The sequence below is a fragment of the Artemia sp. Qi Xiang Cuo genome, chromosome 2 (genome assembly GCF_049724085.1).
Source record: "Artemia sp. Qi Xiang Cuo chromosome 2, ASM4972408v1, whole genome shotgun sequence".
NCBI classification, from domain to species: domain Eukaryota; kingdom Metazoa; phylum Arthropoda; class Branchiopoda; order Anostraca; family Artemiidae; genus Artemia; species Artemia sp. Qi Xiang Cuo.
The window spans coordinates 63,408,363-63,429,633 of NC_142795.1; the positions used below are offsets into that span (position 1 = coordinate 63,408,363).

At 34.5% G+C, this 21,271-nt stretch overlaps 1 protein-coding gene across 1 annotated transcript in view; it reads left to right on the forward strand.

The window, feature by feature from the left end:
• Vsp37A (Vacuolar protein sorting 37A) overlaps nt 1-21,271 on the forward strand; it is a 107,987-nt gene that overhangs the window by 48,769 nt on the left and 37,947 nt on the right. The window contains exons 2-3 of the mRNA XM_089107445.1: nt 2,080-2,303; nt 6,007-6,158. Coding sequence (XP_088963571.1) covers nt 2,084-2,303; nt 6,007-6,158 — 372 coding nt within the window. The 5' untranslated portion in view covers nt 2,080-2,083. The remainder of the gene's footprint in view (nt 1-2,079; nt 2,304-6,006; nt 6,159-21,271) is intronic.

The following is a 21,271-nucleotide window of genomic DNA, read 5'->3' on the forward strand; positions in this document are numbered from 1 at the left end:
TACTGTCAGTTAAAAAAACTTGTTTTTTTATTTAATCACTCATAAAATGGGGGCTTGCAACAGCAGTGCCATATTCAAGAATGGATCTAATTAGATCAGTACACAGTTTATGAATGTAATTTAGTTTTCTGTTGGATATTGTTCTTTCAATTATAGAAAATACCTGTTTGCTTTGCCCATTTGCTTTTTGTGAATTTCAATGGAGTTTCAAAGAGTTTTTCATTGCCACGTCAAGATCTATGTCTTCTCTCATAAATTATGTGTTAATTTTGGTGTTCATGGCAGGTATTTTTAAGCACCAAATCTTGAATATAATCCCAGATGCCATTTTAGGTCTGAGTTACACTTTAGCAGAAGACAATCAATCTTATTACACTGGTTTTGTCTGTTGCACCTGGGAGCCCGAAAGAGGCTGGGAAAAAATATACACTGCATTAATATCATCTTGGCCTCATTATTAACTTATATTTATCCTTTCCAGGATTAAAAACTAGAAAAGCATTTTTTGCAAGTTCACCCATCCTAAAGCACTTGTTGACTGCTAGAGCCAAATGCCATAATATTTATGAGAAATTTTCCAATCAAAATTTCAATGCAGATAATTTACTGTAAGTGTAGACATTAACTAAATTGTCATTTATGGATGACTTAATATATATATATATATACATATATATATATATATATATATATATATATATATATATATATATATATATATATATATATATATTTATATATATATATATATATATATATATATATATATATATATATATATATATATATATATATATATATATATATATATATATATATAATATAGTAAATTATTATGAGTTAAAATTTCAGGTAGCCTTTGTCATTTCTTTTTCTTCCTTGTAATATTCTATCAATTTCAGAAGACCTTGCTGAAATTATTAAAGATTGTAGCCTACTGCTTATACTTGGCTACTTGCACTCTTTAAATATTGTGGATATGATGTGTTTTTTTTTTTTGGGGGGGGGGGAGGGAGCTGATGCCATCTTAAAGGGTGTTTGCTAAATGTGTGCCTTACTATGCTTTGACAAATTCTGAAATGGAAGGCTAGTGCCTTTCATGCCAAAATACACAAACTCTTCTATGGGTCTAGAATGCTCACCGATCAGGAGAACGAACAGCTTTCTTGAAATTCATGCTGCAACAGATCATTTTTTGGAAAGTAAGCAACTAGGATTACCTTTGACGTTTCCTTCTTGTCTGTTCAGAAAACTGCCAAGGGCCTAGGTGCTACTGCTCTAGCAAAACATTAAATTCCTCATTTTTTTTTTTTTTTTTGAATTTAGCTTTTGAACCATAGCTCCTTGCTGGGTCTCTGAATTATCAAGATGTCAACTAAGTAAATATATCTGCGTGTGTTCTTTGCAGTCACATTAGGTCAAAACACAATTTTCGAGCTGTGTTTACTATTGAAATACCCATATAGATCCGTCTTGTATCTTGAACCACAAACGCTATTTATATTATGCAAAAACAATAGTCTACGCATATATCGTAGCTTTCAAGCTGTAAAATACAATAATTTAAGAGAGTAATTTTACAAAATTGTTAGTATGTGTGTAAGCTCAAATTTTGGGGGAAGGAAAAAGGGGTTTTAAGTCTTCAGAATGACTATAGCCTTCCTCCTCCTGGTGGAAAGGCAAAAACATGAAAAAAGTAGGGTTTTCAGCCAAAGCTTTTTCATTTTCACAAGTTGATTTTTGACTGGTTTTGGATGGTGATCTTGCCTCCCCTTCTATTTGCAGATCAATGTAAAAAACTAGAAAATAACACCAACCCCACCCTCCTTGTTTTCAGTCCAGATGACACATGTATTTCAACCTATAATCCCTTTTTCCTTTCACCAACGGGAGGTACATGTGTGTTTTTGGTGATATAGCCTAGTTGCATTAAAAGTTGACCTCTTGTCTCAATGTTTCAATATCATTTTTTAAAATCTTCATTTGAAATTGTTTGGAATGTTTGCTTTATTATTGTTTTCTTGATTGACTACAGTCTAATGAAATAAATTCAAAGTTTATAATTATGATTTATTATAGTTTAATGGGATCTTACAAAACCCCTGTGTATCAACACAGCACTGATCACCGTCAATCTATCACACTTCCTATTATACCTGAACTTGAAAATGCATCAGAAGAGGAGCTCAAAGAGTATTTGGAGAATGAAGATCTGATTAAAGATTTTATTGCAGCAATGCCCCTTACTCAAAAATGGCAGGAGGATCTTGATAATTTATGCAATATCAATGAAGCCATAGCAAGTAAGATGAATACTTTGTTCTTAATCGGTTACTAAAACCCTCGACAAATTCTAAGACATATGGCTAAGATAGTTATATAGACATATAGCTAAGACATATGGCTAAGACGCCTAAAGAAATAGACTGTTGAAGTTTTTAGAAGGTGGAATTTTAAATTTTAGATCTACCTTTCCTAAGATTTGTGGCTCAATATATTATTAAAACAGAGCATAACATTTACTTAATAAAGAGTTATGTGTCTCCCATGTATTTTTGTTTTCCCCAAGGGGTCGCCAAATATAAAGGTTGGTTCTTAAAAGTTAGGAAGGCCTCGTTTGATTTTAGGCATCCTTTTAAGTTCTAATGCCTTTTAAATTAAATTTAAATACATTTTTTATAAGCCAAAAAATTTAGGCCTTACATCACAGTATTCTTAAATATACTCCTCAAGAAAAATAACATAAATATCTATCTTCTCCCCCCCCCCAGAAAAAAAATAATCAAGTTTCACTGATTGATGTCAACGCTTCATTTACATATTTACATAACTGCCTGATTGTCCTTTTTACAGTCGTCTGCAGGATCCCCAGGAACTCCAACATACCACCCTCAAAATACTTTTCCCTTAAAAGAGAAAGTTCCCGGCACTTGGCGAGAGTATGGGCCACATCATCAATACCTAGGTTACATCTGGGGCAAGAGTAATCTGCATCTGTATCTGGGGCCATCCTTTTTCTTCCAAATACTCTTTTTCTATTATTTAGTGGCAGGCAATTTGATCGGATCCGAAACCAAGTCCTTAATGTCTCTGCCGGTAATCCTAGTTCAAGATAATATTCAAATCCAAATATGCCTTTTATGGGACCCACGACCGATTGGATGGCAACCGGATACTCCAGTTGTCATTAAGACCCTGCAGCCGTAGGAATTTAGATTAGGATAATTGAAAAGGTCCAAAAAATGTGCCTTTACGGTGTCATGATAATTGTATTCCTTTTGGTAAGGGCCCGAAACTGTGCAAATATCCCATTCATGCAATTTAAGAAGAAAATTAGACATACTATGTACAATTGGAATCAGATGCATTCAATGGTTTTCAATGTATGTGTGTGGGCCTGTTGCTAAGAGAAAGACTGCTAAATTCCAGTGGTTGTCAGACTGCTCCCATGCTTGAACTTTGATATGAAAAGCGATTAGAATGTTAATAAAACATTTTTTCCTTCAATAACTAAAAGTAAAGTCCAAGCTGAAGCCAAAGTTAAAAATATTATCAATTTTGCCAAAAAATATGATTGGTATACGCTTTTTTATTGTCTACTGTGTGAAATCTGAGAATTTTGGACATAGCTTATACAGCCTTATTAGCCGTATAAGCTATGTGTAAAAAATGAAATCAATAATTGTCCAATACAGTATGAGCTAACTTTCCCAGTAAGTAACATAACACACATAAATTTGTAACCCAAATTACTATAACCCTCTGACAAACCCATTCACTAGGAACTTTCCTTGACCAAAATGAGAATATCTTTCTCTACTGTTGAAAGTAGGGGAGCTGTATGAGGCTTTTAGATCTTTTGAACCTGATTTCTAAAGTAGGATTCATGTTAAATCCACCCACCCTGCTTAAAAAATCTACCTGCAATATATGCAGAGAACCAACTAGCGTGTTTTATTAATATATGAGAGAAATCAGTTTCACCATGGAAATCTTCTGTCTTATTATCTGTCCTCGAAAAAGGTAAGCCCATCATATTATGACCTATCCCAGGTGAAGCTATGGAAAAATGATTTATAACATCTTCCTTGTTTTGTATTTTGTTTTGTTGGAATTGATAATATGATTCCCCAAGCTTAACCTGTTTTTGGAAAGACACAACTCAATATATGCATTTGTCCCCCTAATCATTTCCATCAAGGAGAGTTTCAGCAAAAATGGAACTCCAAATGCTACTTTTATTAACTTTAAGGATAGTAATGTATCCAACGATTTACTTGTTGTAAATTTTCTAGCCTGGGTTTCCTGCTGCTTAATGAATTTAATTGAAAGTATTACCTATAAAATCTGCCTTGCCTTTTGAATTTGGTGTTGCCGTGTCCTCAAAACTCCTGTTTATAAGGGTCCTCAGACGTCTTTTATTCATATTTTATCTGCAAGACATACAAATATCCAAACGTCTTTACCAAATCCCATACCCTGCGTGCTGGAATATATTTTATACATCTACTTCCGGGTACTCTGACCTTACTCAGCACAATTGACCCACTAAATTGATCTCGGTGACAGTATCAAATCCATTCCAAAATAGCCCTCAAACTGTTTTCGAGAGGGGTCATCTGTCTTATATCTGTCATGGTTGCAGCATCAGATGCAATCTAATAAACAACAAACTCTAGCTGATAGTAACCGAAAATTTAAAAACGGGCTTTGCAAGAAAAATGTCAAGCGAGGAAGATTTATCGTTTTAAGTTGATTCAGGCATGGCAACTCTTATTTCGATTAATCTTGAATGTAAAAGTTTTTTGCTAAAATTTGCTTACAAGGTTAATATTTTTGCTAGTCTTAGATAAAGGTGGTCTACTCCTTGCTCACATGTTTGGCTGAAAGAGATGACAAAGTGTTTAACAGAAAAACTTATTACCAGGGTATGTAACCCAGAAAAATTGTGGCTTTCGAGGATTAAACCCCCAAATAATGTCAAAGTTTCATCCAATTTGTGCGTTAGGAGTTCTAAATAGCAAGAGGTTCATGCCAACATTTAATTAAAACATAAGTACTACCCAATGGTAAAATCTTATCCCCCTCTTTGATGTTTCTTGGCTCTGTGACTCTTATATCTTTCTTTTTTTTTTAACTTTTAAGTTGCAATACTGCTCAATGGCAAAACACTTTTCTTATGTTTGAAATCTTATGGCTCTTATTTCTTTTCCACTTTTTTAACTTTTTAGCTGCTTTCAGTTTCAAGCGTTTGTTTGGAAATTATTCTTTTTACCTCAGCTTTCAAATGCGTCTTCCGTGACGCAGCAGGATTGTTTTCATTAATTGTTTATATGAATAATTTTTCTAATGCTGTAATATAGACATTTCCAGCAAGACAATACTCTAAATAGCTTCTAGGTAAGGTGGACCACAGATAACATTTTAAAGTGGTAGTTTGAATAATAAGCAATATATACTGCCATCTAGATCATTTTCTACAAATCAGCCCATACAGCCCTAAAATCAGCCCATAAATACAGATATAACATCTTTAAAACGTATAACATCAGATCATTTTTGACTGATAAATGCTTGTATATTTGTTTAATGTTGACGAGCGAGGGAAACTTGCTAGTGCACAATTTATAATTTCGATTTACCTAGTTACATGTTTTAATCATACTGCATAATGCTCTGGAGAGTGCAATAAGCTTGAATATCACCTTATGCAATAGAAATTTTCTTCATTTATGCGTTATTGTAACAGGGTATTATCTGTTATTGCCGGAAAATGCACTAGCCAGCATGAAAATGTCCAGCTATATTTTTTTTTTCTCTAATAAATTGTCATGACACCAACCTACGTAGGATCATCCAGGCCTGTCTATAATGAACGACTGAGATTTGATTCTGATTTCAAAAAATCTCAAATGTGTATTTGTATGATGTTGTTTGTTTCATCATGGTATGAACTATAAGTTTTTAGTTTGAAACGAGTTATATTAATGGGTGTGTCTATTATAGAAAATATACTTGATATGGAAGAAAATATTCAGCGCAGCCACGTTGCTTTACAGGAAAAAAGGAAACACTTTCAATTGCTTGGATGTAGATGGCGGGAACTTCTTCAATCTCATAAGATAATATCCGAAAGATATTCACCTCAAAGTATCAAGGTAATTTTATTTTATTGTGTTTTTTCATTAGTAAACCTAGACTATAAAAGAGTACAGTTTTGTCAAGTATTAAAAACAAAACAAAAACATTTGTTTCTTTATCCTCTCTGCCAAGAATTTTGGAATTATTGACTATATTATTAGCATTTGTCTCTTCTAGATAATGTAAGCAATAGTAATGAACAGAGATATAACTCAACTATATATTTCAATATTAGTTCAAGAGGTGTGTTATCATGAATAAAAAGATGCTAGAACGCATTTATTCTAAACAGCTAGATTAAATCATTGATAATGGTACATTTGGGCATTATTTGATGCTCACAGAAACGGTTAATTGTCTAAACAGTATTATTGATTGACGTGGGTAGAGTAAAACCAGCTGGAAGTACAATGGTGACTAAATAAAACCCACTACGTTTCCGAACTCTCATAGCCTCAGACTCTAGGGTCTTGTACACAAAACAACCCTAAAAAGCAAGGTAAAATTGTAGTTTAAGTGCTTTTGGCTATCTTGGAAAGCGTTTAGATAGGCGAGTGAAACTTTCAGGAATGAATCCAGATATACATGGCATGACCTATCTTAATTCTAAAAGAAACGTTTTGCCTTGATTTTATGTTTTCAATCTCTTTTTCATTATCTTTAGTTTTTTTAAATGCAATTTCTGTGGTTTCAATATGATTTTAAGCCATATCAAGGATTTGGTCTTAAATTTAAGAAATAGTTTTACAGTTCTTTAAAAACTTGTAAATTGGGCTTGAGCAAAGATATGAGGCTCAAAACACTTTTCTTGTACATCAGTTTGAGCAGAAGATCTATTTTGCAAGGTTTCACTTTTATAACATAAAGATTGTTAAAGGTCAGGGCCCACTGGAGGGAGAAAGAGTTGAGGTAGCTGCTTCAACATATCTTCCCAGGAGATCATTAAGGCTTTGGATGCATTTGTGAGAGTTTAATATGCCTAACTCAGCTACTTTCCAAGATAAAATTAAGCCCTTAAACTAGAATTTTACCAAAAGAAACTCTAAAGACTGCTTTTCGTCATGATTAATTTTAAAAACGTTTTCCAAGAAATACTTTTCAGAAAAAAAGCAAATGGTCATATTAAAACTTAACAATCTGAAATGAAGTCATATCTGTTTATAAAATCATACTAAATTAACATACAATAAAGACCTAAACTTACAGAAATTACTATGAATGAATAAATGAAAAACAGAAATTACTGTGAATGAATAAATGAAAAACTACTTGGAATGAGTAGATAAAACTCAAAGGAACACATTAAAATGAATAATCAAACATAAACATAACAGATTCTCATGTGGATGAATAGATGAATTCTTGAACTTACAGAAATGACTATGAATGAATAAATGAAAAACAGAAATTACTGTGAATGAATAAATAAAAAACTACTGTGAATGAATAGATCAAACAGTTCGTGGTAACGAACTGTAAGTAAGGAGCGACCCGGCTCAATGGTAACCGAAACTCTAGAAAACGGTGTTTTGATACAAATAGATACATCAAAAGAATCAGATTTTAATGTTGATTTCAAATATATAAGTTTCATCAAGTTTAAGTCTACCCATCAAAATTTAGGCGCCTGAGAAAATTTGGCTGATTTTCGAAAAAAGGAGGAAAGACCCCCTAAAAGTTATAGAACCTTAATGAAAATCAAACCATCATATTCAGCGTATCAGAGAACCCTACTGTAGAGGTTTCAAGCTCCCATCTACAAAAATGTGGAATTTTGCATTTTTTGCCAGAAGAAATATCACGGATGCGTTTTTATTTGTTTGTTTTTTTTTGTTTTTTTTTCCCAGGGGTGATAGTATAGAACTAGTTGTCTTATAAAATCGTTGGATGTATCATTTGAAGGGTAATTAAAATTTATAGTTCCCTTTTTAATTTACCAAAAAAATGGAGGGCAACTAGGCCCCCTCCCACGCTCATTTTTTTCCCAAAGTCACCTGATCGAAATTTTGAGATAGCCATTTTGTTCAGCATGTTCGAAAATATAATAAGTATGTCTTTTAGGATGACTTAATCCCCCTAAATTCCCGGGGGGAGGGCTGAAACTTATGAATTTTACCCAATGTTAACATATAGTATTGGTTATTTGGAAGTATACAGACGTTTTCAGGGGAGATTTTTCCTGGTAGGGGGGGTGAGGGGTGGGTCGGGGGTTATTTGGGAGGATCTTTCCATGAAGGAAGTTTTCATGGGGGAAGGGACATTGCTATAAAAGGGACGCCGGACTTCCCAGCATTATTTAAAAAAAGATCAGAAATTTAATATAAAAAAACAAGTATTTCAACTGCAATAGCAGCAACATCGAAACTTCAAACGAACAGAAAATACTACATATATTATTGGGTTCACCCCGTAGTCAATACCTCGCTCTTTAAGCCAAAGATTTTTTAGTACTTTCATAAGAGCTATTTATTCTAATTAACGGCCTTTGTGATTAAGCGGTCATTTTTAAAGAATTGGAACAAAATTCGAACTTTCGCTTAAAGAGCAAGGTATTTTCTAGGGGGCGAACCCCCTAATAAACAAATTAAAAATATATGAATATAGAAGTTCGTTACGTAAGTTAATTCGTAAGTTACGTATATTTATTACTAATAAAAACGTTCGTAAATAAAATTAAACAAGTTTCGAGAAAGCCATTTAAATAAATAAAAGTAAATTAATATGAAAATTTTGTTTTAATTATTCATGTACGGTAAGCCAATATAAAAACCTGCTTTTCTTAAAAAACTTTCAAAAATTTAATAAAAAAAACAAGTTTTTTAAACTGAAAGTACGGAGCGACATTAAAACTTAAAACGAACAGAAATTATTCCGTATATGAAAGGGACTGTCCCCTCCTCAACGCCTCTTTCTTTACGCTAAAGTTTGACTCTGTCTCACAACTTTATTTTTTAAAACAATAAAAAACTTTAGCGTAAAGAGCGAGGCGTTGAGGAGGGGACAGTCCCTTTCATATACGTATATTTATTACTAATAAAAACGTTCGTAAATAAAATCAAACAAGTTTCGAGAAAGCCATTTAACTAAATAAAAGTAAATTAATATGAATTTTTTTTATTATTCATGTACGGTGAGCCAAGATCAAAACCTGCATTTATTCAAAAACGTTCAAAAATTAAATAAAAAAAACAAGTTTTTTAAACTGAAAGTAAGGAGCGACATTAAAACTTAAAACGAACAGAAATTATTCCGTATATGAAAGGGACTGTCCTCTCCTCAACGACTCGCTCTTTAAGCTAAAGTTTGACTCTGTCTCACAACTTTATTTTTTAAAACAATAAAAAACTTCAGCGTAAAGAGCGAGGCGTTGAGGAGAGGACAGTGCCTTTCATATACGGAATAATTTCTGTTCATTTTAAGTTTTAATGTCGCTCCTTACTTTCAGTTTAAAAAACTTGTTTTTTTTATTTAATAAAACTCAAAGGAACACATTAAAATGAATAATCAAACATAAACATAACAGATTCTCATGTGGATGAATAGATGAATTCTTGAACTTACAGAAATGACTATGAATGAATAAATGAAAAACAGAAATTACTGTGAATGAATAAATAAAAAACTACTGTGAATGAATAGATAAAACTCAAAGGAACACATTAAAATGAATAATCATATCAAACATAAACATAACAGATTCTCATGTGGATGAATAGATGAATTCTTGAACTTACAGAAATTACTATGAATGAATAACTGAAAAACAGAAATTACTGTGAATGAATAAATAAAACTCAAAGGAACACATTAAAATGAATAATCACATCAAACATAAACATAACAGATTCTGATATGTATGAATAGATGAATCCTTAATCCAACAGAAATTATAATTATCAATCAAGTCAAACTTGTAGTGAATGGAAATTTCCGTTGATAAAAATAAGGCTACCGGACCCCATTCCAAACCATTTAACGGCCGGAGCATAATTTACGCCTTACTGAAAACGATATGTATTCCGAAGAGTCTGGTTTTTTATTTGTCAAATTATCAACAACATAAAAAGGAAGAAAATCACGATAATAATCAAGAGTTCATGAACAAAATATTCTTCAAGTAATTACATCTGTGACTTCTAATTTAATTGTATTATTTAAAAATAAAACTTTTTTGTCAAAACAACGTTGTCAAATCGTTTAAATTCTATTTTATTCAAATGTACTGTAATAAAAATTTTTCAACGAAAGTTGGCATAATGGACGTTGGTAATTTTGTGAAACAATCTGTTTGGTTTTGTTGTAGCTATAATTGTTATGTGACTTCTGCCCGTTTTAGGATTTATATATTCATCCATAGCGGTGTCTGTCATCTTTATGTTTGATGTGCTTATTTATTTTAATTCCTGTTTGTTTTGGTTTCATTTATTCATTCATAGTAATTTTTGTTCGTTTTGGGTTTTATTTTTTCATTCAGAGTAATTTCTCTGTTTTAGCTTGTGGTGTTATATGGATTAACTTCTACTTGTTTTAGGTTTTCAGTTTTCTTTGAAAACATTCCTTGGAAAAAATTGTATAAACTAATTTTGTTTGTTCTGTAATTGACGTTATTTTATTATTGGTTAATTTTAGGAATCTCCGTAAAGATTTTTCAGCCTGTGTTTAAGCACTAAAACGTTAGAAAGTAATTTGACTTTGGGCCAAACCTGAGTATTCAGTCGATATTTTCGATTAACTGTAGTTTTGCGCAATATTTCTAAAGTAATAATTTACTACAAAACTTTGGGTATAGATATGCTATTTTGATAATTTTGTTACATATAGGGTGTTTTTATTTAGCCCTGTCCTCTTTCCCGAAGTCGACTCAAAGTCCACTTGACTCCTCAACATTCCCGGAAAGTTGAAATTGATCCTCAGAGTCGTTCCCATAATAATCCTGATACACTGTTTTGATAACCTGGGTAAAAATACCCATGTTTCGTCACGAGTAACGATGTGATCGAGTGGAGAGTCACCATCTTTGACGTAAGAGCTGGTGAGTTGAGTTGACCATTTTTGACGAGCAGGAGGAATTCGGTAGTCACTATCCTGGGCCTTTCACTTCGCTCCGTGTCATAAACATTTGTTCGGCCACTTTTAAATCGAATGCACCATTGACGCATCCGTCTTCAGTGATAATGGTATACCCATACACTTGACAAAACTACACTTGACAAGAACTATCGGTTTATAGTTCTTGAAGACAAAAACCTTGTTACTGCATACGCCTTACGGTCCTTGGTATTTTCAATTAAAGCAGACATTACAAACTTCTCACTGTAACTTGACGGGGTACAACACGAACCTGTCACAAGCACGACTAGATGCTGAAGATAGCCGCGCTAGACCCGCTCCTCGCTGGTACTGACGAAAATATAACCTAATTTATGGATAGCCCTCCCATTATTATTGCAGATTTAAATCCGTGCGTGATTCCGCTTCAGCCAAGGTGCAGCATGCCTAGCTTTGCGCTAAAAAGTCGGTGATCAGAGGGCTGTTGCTGGTACCACGGGCCCACTGTGCTTTTAAATCATACAGATTAGAAATCCTTTCTATTTCAGGAAGCAGTGGCCGAATTTTCATCTTTAATAATACAGATTGTATATCTTTAAGCTTAAATTTGTTCAAACAAGATGCACCATGTCCCCCTTCCCGCTAAAACGGTGGTAATGGGGGAGGGACGGAAGAGGAGGTCATTTTAGCTCTTCTATCATACAGATTGAAAATTCTTGCATAGTTTTGGTTCCAACAAATCGAATTATGCGCAGCTTTTTACCTTAAAATGACAATTTGAGGGGGGGGGGGGGCTATTTTCGGGCACAATGTCCTGCTTGTTTCTTCAACCATAAAAATTAAGAATCATGGTCTGCTTCCACTTTAAATAAAGTTCAAGATTTCTACCTTTCTGCTAAAAAATCGGCAGTAGGAGGGAAAGTTGGAAAGGGCAATGTGACTACTTTAAGGTTCCAATGACACATTCCGAAAATCCTTGCATGATTCCAGTTGGAACGAGATGCAGCATGCAGTTGTATGGATTTAAAATATAACTTGAATTTCTAGTTTATGTCTGCCTGTTCACTGCTGGAACGAAATTTTCCATTTGAAAACCGAAACATGGCTTCAAGAAACAAAAGTTTGTTGGAACTACCTTAGACAGTCCTCTTCGATATATACCGTGGAACTCCGCTTCAACGTTCGTACTGTAGGTTTGGGCTCGACAAGGTTTGGGTTTGGGCTCGACAAGGCTTGGGTTTGGGCTCGACAAGGCTTGGGTTCGGGCTCGACAAGGCTTGGATTTGGGCTCGACAAGGTTTGGGTTTCGGCTCGACAAGGTTTGGGCTCTAGGACAAGTTAGGGAAGTTTTGTTTGTCCCCTGTAAGGTGCGGTTTTCCAAATTATAATACATTATTCATCAATCCACAAGTCCGTACGTTGTGTAAAACCACGGAGATTATTCCCTTACCCCTTTCTTGCAGTAATAGAAATTGATGGTATCAAAAAGAAATAGGACAAAATCGAAGTGTTGCTCTCAGTGTTGCAACTCAGTTACTAGGCAAAAGCTTTTGATTGTCTGTAGTTCTGTCCAATAATCATTTATTAGTATTTTTGTAAATAAATCTGAGTATATAAGAAGTTGGATCTTCAGTCTTGCGGATGGAAATTTGGCATGATTTTGGTATTTTGTGGAGCTGATGCAGTCCAGGCCCTCGTTCTATTGACCCTCTTAAATCTAAACACATCTTTTTCATTAATTTGCTGGAATAAGCGTCTTATGTTCGGGTGGTACTAACTTTGAATTTACTCAAATAAACACATGTCTGTGCTTTTTATAAACGAAGTTTTTTTTTATTGTCTTTAAATAAAATAAAATTCATGATTTTTGTGTTTTGTCGATTCTTTTTTTTTTGAATAAAACCTTTTAATATATTAGCATCGAAATTATGATTACATTGAAATGTGACTTGCGATAGCTTTATTATAAGATATAAATAAGATATAAACTCTTACCTCTACCTTCGGCTAAAGCAGGTATCTACATAAAATGAAACTATTGCATAATATCAATCAAGACATAGTGTTGTTGATATTTGGTAGGGGACTAAAGGAGTTTTAAACCTTTTTATGCCTCAAATCATACAGTACAGTCATATGGAGATCCAATCAAGAGGAAGCACACAGGCCGCCGAGGTATAGCTCTCGCCGGGGGCAAGGTATTGAAACTGCCGAGCCAGTGGTTTGTTGGCTGTAATGGGCTAGACAAAAGCCGGACTTGACAAAGTTTGGCTGATTTGGCTGGAATTGATCGCCTGAGATTGGTTACCCCTGTGGTAAAATTGGTAGACAGCTATTTACTCCCACAGAGACTTTCTCCAAAAAATGTTAGATCATTGACTCGTATAGTTGACATGTTACTAAGGTTTACAAAACTATGGGTTTGAAATCTGAAGACTGCGACCAAAAAACGTCAACGGTCTAAAATTGCTTGGGGGAATTTCGCTTGACTCTAGCTTTGAGCCTACAAATTTCAAGCGATTCCAGATACATTTGACGGATGGTATGTGGAGCTAGCAAGCGAGGTAAGCCTCTGAAAATTTGTCCCTCCGTTGTTGACCCAAGGTCCATAACTTTTGTGCAGATTAGAGTACTTACGTAAAGGTTGGAAAAGAAGTGTACTCCTATCTTCTTCTAGTATAGTTTGGAAATATTTATGTTACTTTGGTTCAAACAAAATGGCACATATCCATCTTTCTGATCTTGTTTTTGTCTCTTTATTAATTAAAAAAAAACTTTCCGAAAAATAAGTTTTTCAAAGAAAAGTAAAGGCCACTTTAAACTTAAGATCAGGAGATACAAATAACTGTTAAAATTCAAACTCAAAACGATCAGAAATTACTATTAAACAATAAATGAAACCCAAAACGAACAAAAATTAAATAAACAATCATAGCAAAAAACATACAACAAGTAATAATATAAATGAATAAATATAGCTGAAAGCGAGTAATTCTTCAATTGAATATTTAAATCTATATTAAAACGAAAACAAATATATTGCTTATAAATTGTAAATGAAACTTAAAACGAACTCAAATTGAATAAACAATCTATAAGAACAAAAATAAAATATATATTAGTATAATTTAATGGATATATCTTAATACAAGTGAAACTTAAATTGAATGTACAAATCAAATTTGAATAGAATAAAAATAACTACAAACAAGACTTTGGGTATAAGAACTAATAAATTTGTTCTTAGTATATATTTGGGTATAAGACAAGAACTAATAAATTAAACTGAATATTTGATGCATAATGATATTAATGGCTAAAAGCTCATCAGTTCAAAATTTTACTGTAATTTTAAAATTTATTTTCAATATTAAGTACAAAAGAAAACATTCGTAATATAATTCGTTTTCAGTAAAGCGCCAATGACGCAGTAGGTTTGAAGCTTCTGCAGTGACACGATACCCAAACTCTTGTTTGTAGTTATTTTTATTCGATTCAAACTTGATTTGCATATTCAATTTGAGTTTCACTCGTTTTAAGATTTATTTATTCATTTACATTAATATATATTGTATGCTTGTTTGCATTAATTGTTTATTTAATTTCTGTTCGTTTTAAGTTTAATTTATACTTTAATAGCAAAATATTTGTTTTCGTTTTAAGCTTGATTTTCATATTCAATCTAAGCATTACTCGCTTTAAGATCTATTTATTCATTTATAACTAATAAATTAAACTGAATATTTGATGCATAATGATATTAATGGCTAAAAGCTCATCAGTTCAAAATTTTACTGTAATTTTAATATTTATTTTCAATATTAAGTACAAAAGAAAACATTCGTAATATAATTCGTTTTCAGTAAAGCGCCAATGACGCAGTAGGCTTGAGGCTTCTGCAGTGACACGATACCCAAACTCTTGTTTGTAGTTATTTTTATTCGATTCAAACTTGATTTGCATATTCAATTTAAGTTTCACTCGTTTTAAGATTTATTTATTCATTTACATTAATATATATTGTATGCTTGTTTGCATTAATTGTTTATTTAATTTCTGTTCGTTTTAAGTTTCCTTTATACTTTAATAGCAAAATATTTGTTTTCGTTTTAAGCTTGATTTTCATATTCAATCTAAGCATTACTCGCTTTAAGATCTATTTATTCATTTATAACTAATAAATTAAACTGAATATTTGATGCATAATGATATTAATGGCTAAAAGCTCATCAGTTCAAAATTTTACTGTAATTTTAAAATTTATTTTCAATATTAAGTACAAAAGAAAACATTCGTAATATAATTCGTTTTCAATAAAGCGCCAATGACGCAGTAGGTTTTAGGCTTCTGCAGTGAGACGATACTCAAACTCTTGTTTGTAGTTATTTTTATTCGATTCAAACTTGATTTGCATATTCAATTTAAGTTTCACTCGTTTTAAGATTTATTTATTCATTTACATTAATATATATTGTATGCTTGTTTGCATTAATTGTTTATTTAATTTCTTTTCGTTTTAAGTTTAATTTATGCTTTAATAGCAAAATATTTGTTTTCTTTTTAAGCTTGATTTTCATATTCAATCTAAGCATTACTCGCTTTAAGATCTATTTATTCATTAATATTATTACTTGTTGTATGTTTTTTGCTATGATTGTTTATTTAATTTCTGTTCGTTTTGAGTTTCATTTATTCTTTAGTAGTAATTTCTGGCCGTTTTGAGTTTTAATTTTAACAGGTATTTGTATCTATTGGGCTAAGTTTAAAATGGCCTTTACTTTTCTTTGAAAAACTTATTTTTCGGAAAGTTTTTTTTAATTAGTTTTTGTTCGTTTTTGATTGCAAAAAGTTTCAAGTTTTTATGGCATGGGTCCAATTATTCTTGACTTTTAAAAACGGATTTAGAACTTTCAATTTAATTCGAATGAGTCTTTTTTCAAAGTCTAAGCGATTACCTCTATGATAAAAACCTTATATATTAACAATAAACAGCCTGAGTGGAGCTAAGAAAGCTACTCACAAATATGAACATGTTGAACAAATAGTTCCGTTAGGAGAGTTCAGACTTTTTTACTTGCTAACAAAAAGAAATCATGACTTTTAGGAATTGACCTTAATAGGAATTTGTGTCCCAAAGCAATTTTGCATCTATCACAGAGTATGTATTTTAACCTTATAATCGGATAATTATAATAGATTTCCTATGTGTTCTTCCCATACAAAACCCCTTCCAATCAGTTATAAACCCCACTTAATAAGTTATGCCCCAGGGCATAACTTACAACGCCTACCCCTGGGTCCTGGTGGGCTGTGTCGACACCGGAGTTTTTTGTTATCAGAACTTTGAACTATTTTAACAAAATGTCTATCTAAAAAAATTTGATCTGATGCATTTAGGGTGTGGAGGAGGGAGAGGGGCTAGTTGCCCTTCAATCTATGTTAAATCTTAAAAAATGAACAATAACTTTCAATTTTCAATTAAATGAGTCCTCTCTAAAGTTTATACGAGCATCCCTTCCAAACGGAACAATGTTAAGGACTCGGATTAATCCTTAAATTACAACCCTTGCCCTGAGGGCTTTGGGGGAGTTGTAATCCCCAAAGACCTAATTTCCAGAACTTAAAACTACGTTTAATAAACTGGCTGTCATAAAATTTTGAGTAGATGTGTTTGGGGGAAAGGTGGGCGTGAGAGGGGGGTTAGTTGTTCTCAAATCAATTTTGACTAATGCAAAGGGCACTATCCCTCGGAATTTCCAATCGAATGAATTTTTTTTGAAGTTTCAACAACAACGTCTGCTATAAAAACCTTTTATGCCCCCAGGGCATAAATTAATACCCTTGCCCTGAGGGTTTTGGGGGATTGTCCTCCTCAAAAACTTATTTTCTATCTGGAAATCAACTACGCTGAACAAAATGGCTATATAAAAATTTTGATTGGATGTGTTGGGGGGAATGATGGGCGTGGGGGGGCTAGTTGCCCTCCAATCACTTTCGACTATTAAAAAGGGCACTAGCCCTTTGAATTTCCTATCGAATTTGTCTGTTTTGAAGTTTCTACGACAACGCCTTATATAAAATCTTTATATGCCCCCAGGGCATAACTTAAAACTCTTGCCCTGAGGGTTGTGGAGGAGTTTCCTCCTCAAAAATGTATTTTCTATCTGGAAATCAACTACACTGAACAAAATGGCTATCTCAAAAGTTTGATTGGATGTGTTTGGGGAAAAGGTGGGCGTGAGAGGGGAGTTAGTTGCTCTCCAATCACTTTTGACTATTAAGAAGGGCCCTAGCCCTTTTGAATTTCCAATCGAATGAGCCTGTTTTGAAGTTTCTACGACAACGCCTTCTATAAAAACCTTATATCCCCCCAGGGCATAACTTAAAACCCTTGCCCTGAGGGCTGTGGGGGAGTGTCTTTCTCAAAAACATATTTTCAATCTCGAAATCAATTACGCTGAACAACAATGGCTATCTCAAAATTTTGATTGGATGTGTTTGGGGGAATGATGGGCGTAGGGGGGGGGGGGGGCGATTTGCCCTCCAATCCCTTTTGACTATTAAAAACGGCACTATCCCATTGAATTTCCAATCGAATGAGCCTTTTTTGAAGTTTCTATGACAACGCCTGCTTTAAAAACCTTATATGCCCCCTGGGCATAACTTTAAACCCTTGCCCTGAGGGTTGTGGGGGATTGTCCTCCTCAAAAACATGTTTTTTATCTGAAAATCAACTACGTTGAACAAAATGGCTATCTCAAAATGTTGATTGGAAGTGTTTGGGGGAATGATGGGCGTGGGGAGAGGGGCTAGTTGCCCTCCAATCACTTTCGACTATTAAAAAGGTCACTATCCCTTTGAATTTCCAATAGAATTATTCTTTTTTGAAGTTTCTATAACAACGCCTTATTTAAAAACCTTGTATTACCTAAGGGCATAACTTAATACCCTTTGCCTGAGGGTTGTGGGGGATTGTCCTCCTCAAAAAAATATTTTCTATCTAGAAATCAACTACGCTTAACAAAATGGCTGTCTCAAAATTTTAATTGGATGTGCTTGGGGGAATGATGGGCATGGGTGGGGGGGGCTAGTTGCCCTCCAATCACTTTCGACTATTAAAAGGGGCACTAGCCCTTCGAATTTCCAATAGAATGTGCCTGTTTTGAAGTTTCTACGACAATGCCTTCTATAAAAACCTTATATGCCCCCAGGGCATAACTTAAAACTCTTGCCCTGAGGGTTGTGGGGAATAGTCCTTCTCAAAAAGATATTTTCTATCTGGAAATGAACTAAACTGAACAAAATGGCTATCTCAAAAGTTTGATTGGATGTGTTTGGGGAAATAATGGGCGTGGGGGGTGGGCTAGTTGCACTCCAATCACTTTCGACTTTTAAAAAGGGCACTAGCTCTTTAATTTCCAATCGAATGAGCCTGTTTTGAAGTTTCTACGACAACGCCTTCTATAAAAACCGTACATGCCCCCAGGGCATAACTTAGATCCCTTGCCCTGAGGGTTGTTGGGGAGTGTCCTCCTCAAAAATATATTTTCAATCTCGAAATCAACTACGCTGAACAAAAATGGTTATTTCAAAATTTTGATTGGATGTGTTTGGCGGAATGATGGGCGTAGGGGGGGCTAGTTGCCCTCCAATCACTTTCGACTATTAAAAGGGGCACTAGCACTTTGAATTTCCAATTGAATGTGCCTGTTTTGAAGTTTCTACGACAATGCTTTCTATAAAAAACCTTATATGCCCCCAGGGCATAACTTAAAACCCTTGCCCTGAGGGTTGTGGGGGAGTTTCCTCCTCAAAGCATAATTTCTATCTGGAAATCAACTAAACTGAACAAAATAGCTATCTCAAAATTTTGATTGGATGTGTTTGGGTAAATGCTGGGCGTGGGGGGTGGGCTAGTTGCTCTCAAATCACTTTTGACTGTTAAAAAGGACACTAGCCCTTTGAATTTATAATCGAAAGAACCTTTTTAGAAGTTTCTATGACAAAGTCTGCAATAAAGACCTTATAAGCCCCCAGGGCATAATTTAAAACCCTTGCCCTGAAGAGTTTGGGGGAGTTTACTCCTCAGAAATATGTTTTTTATCTGAAAATAAACTACTCTGAACAAAATGGATATCTCAAAATTTTGATTGGATGTGTTTGGGGGAATGATGGGCGGGGGGGGGGCAGTTGCCCTTCAAACACATTTGACTATTAAAAAGGGCACTATTCCTTTGAAATTTCAACCGAATGAGCCTTTTTTAATGTTTCTACGACCAAACCTTCTTTAAAAACCCTATTTGCCCCCAGGGCCTACCTTAAAACCTGTACCCAGAGGGTTTGGGGGGAGTGTCCTCATCAAATGGCTATCTGAAAATTTTGATTGGATGTGTTTGGGGAAATGATGGGCGGGGGGAGACGGGGGCTAGTTACACTCCAATCACTTTTGACTATTAAAAAGGGCACTAGCCCTCTAATTTCCAATCAAATGAGCATGTTTCGAAGTTTCTACGATAACGCTTTCTATAAAAACCATATATGCCCCCAGGGCATAACTTAAAACCCTTGCCCTGAGGGTTGTGGGGGAATTTCCTCCTCAAAAATGTATTTTGTATTTGGAAATAAACTACACTGAACAAAATGGCCATCTTAAAATTTTGTTTGGATGTGTTTGGGGGAATGATGGGCGTGGGGCGGGGGGCTAGTTGCCCTCCAATCATTTTGACTATTAAAAAGGGCACTAGCCCTTTAATTTTCAATCGAATGAGCCTGTTTTGAAGTTTCTACGACAACGCCTTCTATAAAAACCTTATATGCCCCCAGGGCATAACTTAAGACCCTTGCCCTTAGGGTTGTGGGGGAGCGTCCTCCTCAAAAATATATTTTCTATGTGGAAATCAACTACGCCGAACAAATTGCTTATCTGAATATTCTGATTGGATGAGTTTGGAGAAATGATCGGCATGGGGGGGAGGAGGGGGGCTACTTACACTCCAATCACTTTTGACTATTAAAAAGGGTACTAGCTCTTTAATTTCGAATCGAATGAGTCTGTTTTGAAGTTTCTACGACAACGCCTTCTATAAAAACCTTATATGCCCCCATGGCCTAACTTAAAACCCTTGCCCTGAGGGTTGTGGGGGAGTGTCCTCCTCAAAAATATATTTTCTATTGGGAAATCAACTACGCTGAACAAAATGGCTATCTCAAAATTTTGATTGGATATGTTTGGGGGAATGATGGCCGGGGGGGGGGGCTAGTTGTCCCCCAATCATTTTCGACTATTAAAAAGAGCACTAGAACTTTCAATTTCCAATCCAATGAGGCCCCTTTGAAGCTTTTACGATTACCTCTTCTAGATGAAGTGGCTCTGGGAAAAAAATAATAATAATAAAACATTAGAGCTGTATGGCCTTTGCTATAGGCAACGCTACAGCGTTACGTCTGATATGCTGTTGAATTTATATATCTCTTGCTGAAATAAGAAGATTCATTGATAGACGTTTCGACTTAACCTTTCTTTGCACGAATTCAGGACTTAGCTCATTTTGCCCTGTGTCAACAAAAATCCGCTACTTAGACTCCGCTTGCTATTGCACCGAGTTAGGACTAAGCTCGTTCTTACACTGAGACTGATAATCTTTGCATATTCCAGTTTAAAGAAGCTTCAGCATGCCTACCTTTCTGCTTAAACGCTGTTGACGAGTGGGGAGGGGAATAGAAGGTTCCTAACCCCATTGTTAGTCTCCAGTCATAATTTCAAATTCTTTGCGTTATCTTGGCTGCAACAAGCATGGTAGGACTATACTTTTACTGAAATGCGCCTGTTTAGAATTGGCCAAATGTAGGCCTATCTCTACTTTTCTTGTATTTTGTGAACTGGCCATGTCAAACTTGGCGTGATACCATGGAGTTTAACAGGGGTACCCAAGATTACGGGAGAGGCTTGGTGATCCTACAGCTCTCTTCCCTGAAAAATGGCACCAGAACTGTCAATTTTCTGTCGAATTCGCCAGCTCCCAAGTTTTTGTGTATTAAGTATTTGTTGCTTATATCTACTTTACGAGCTTTTTCTTTCAGT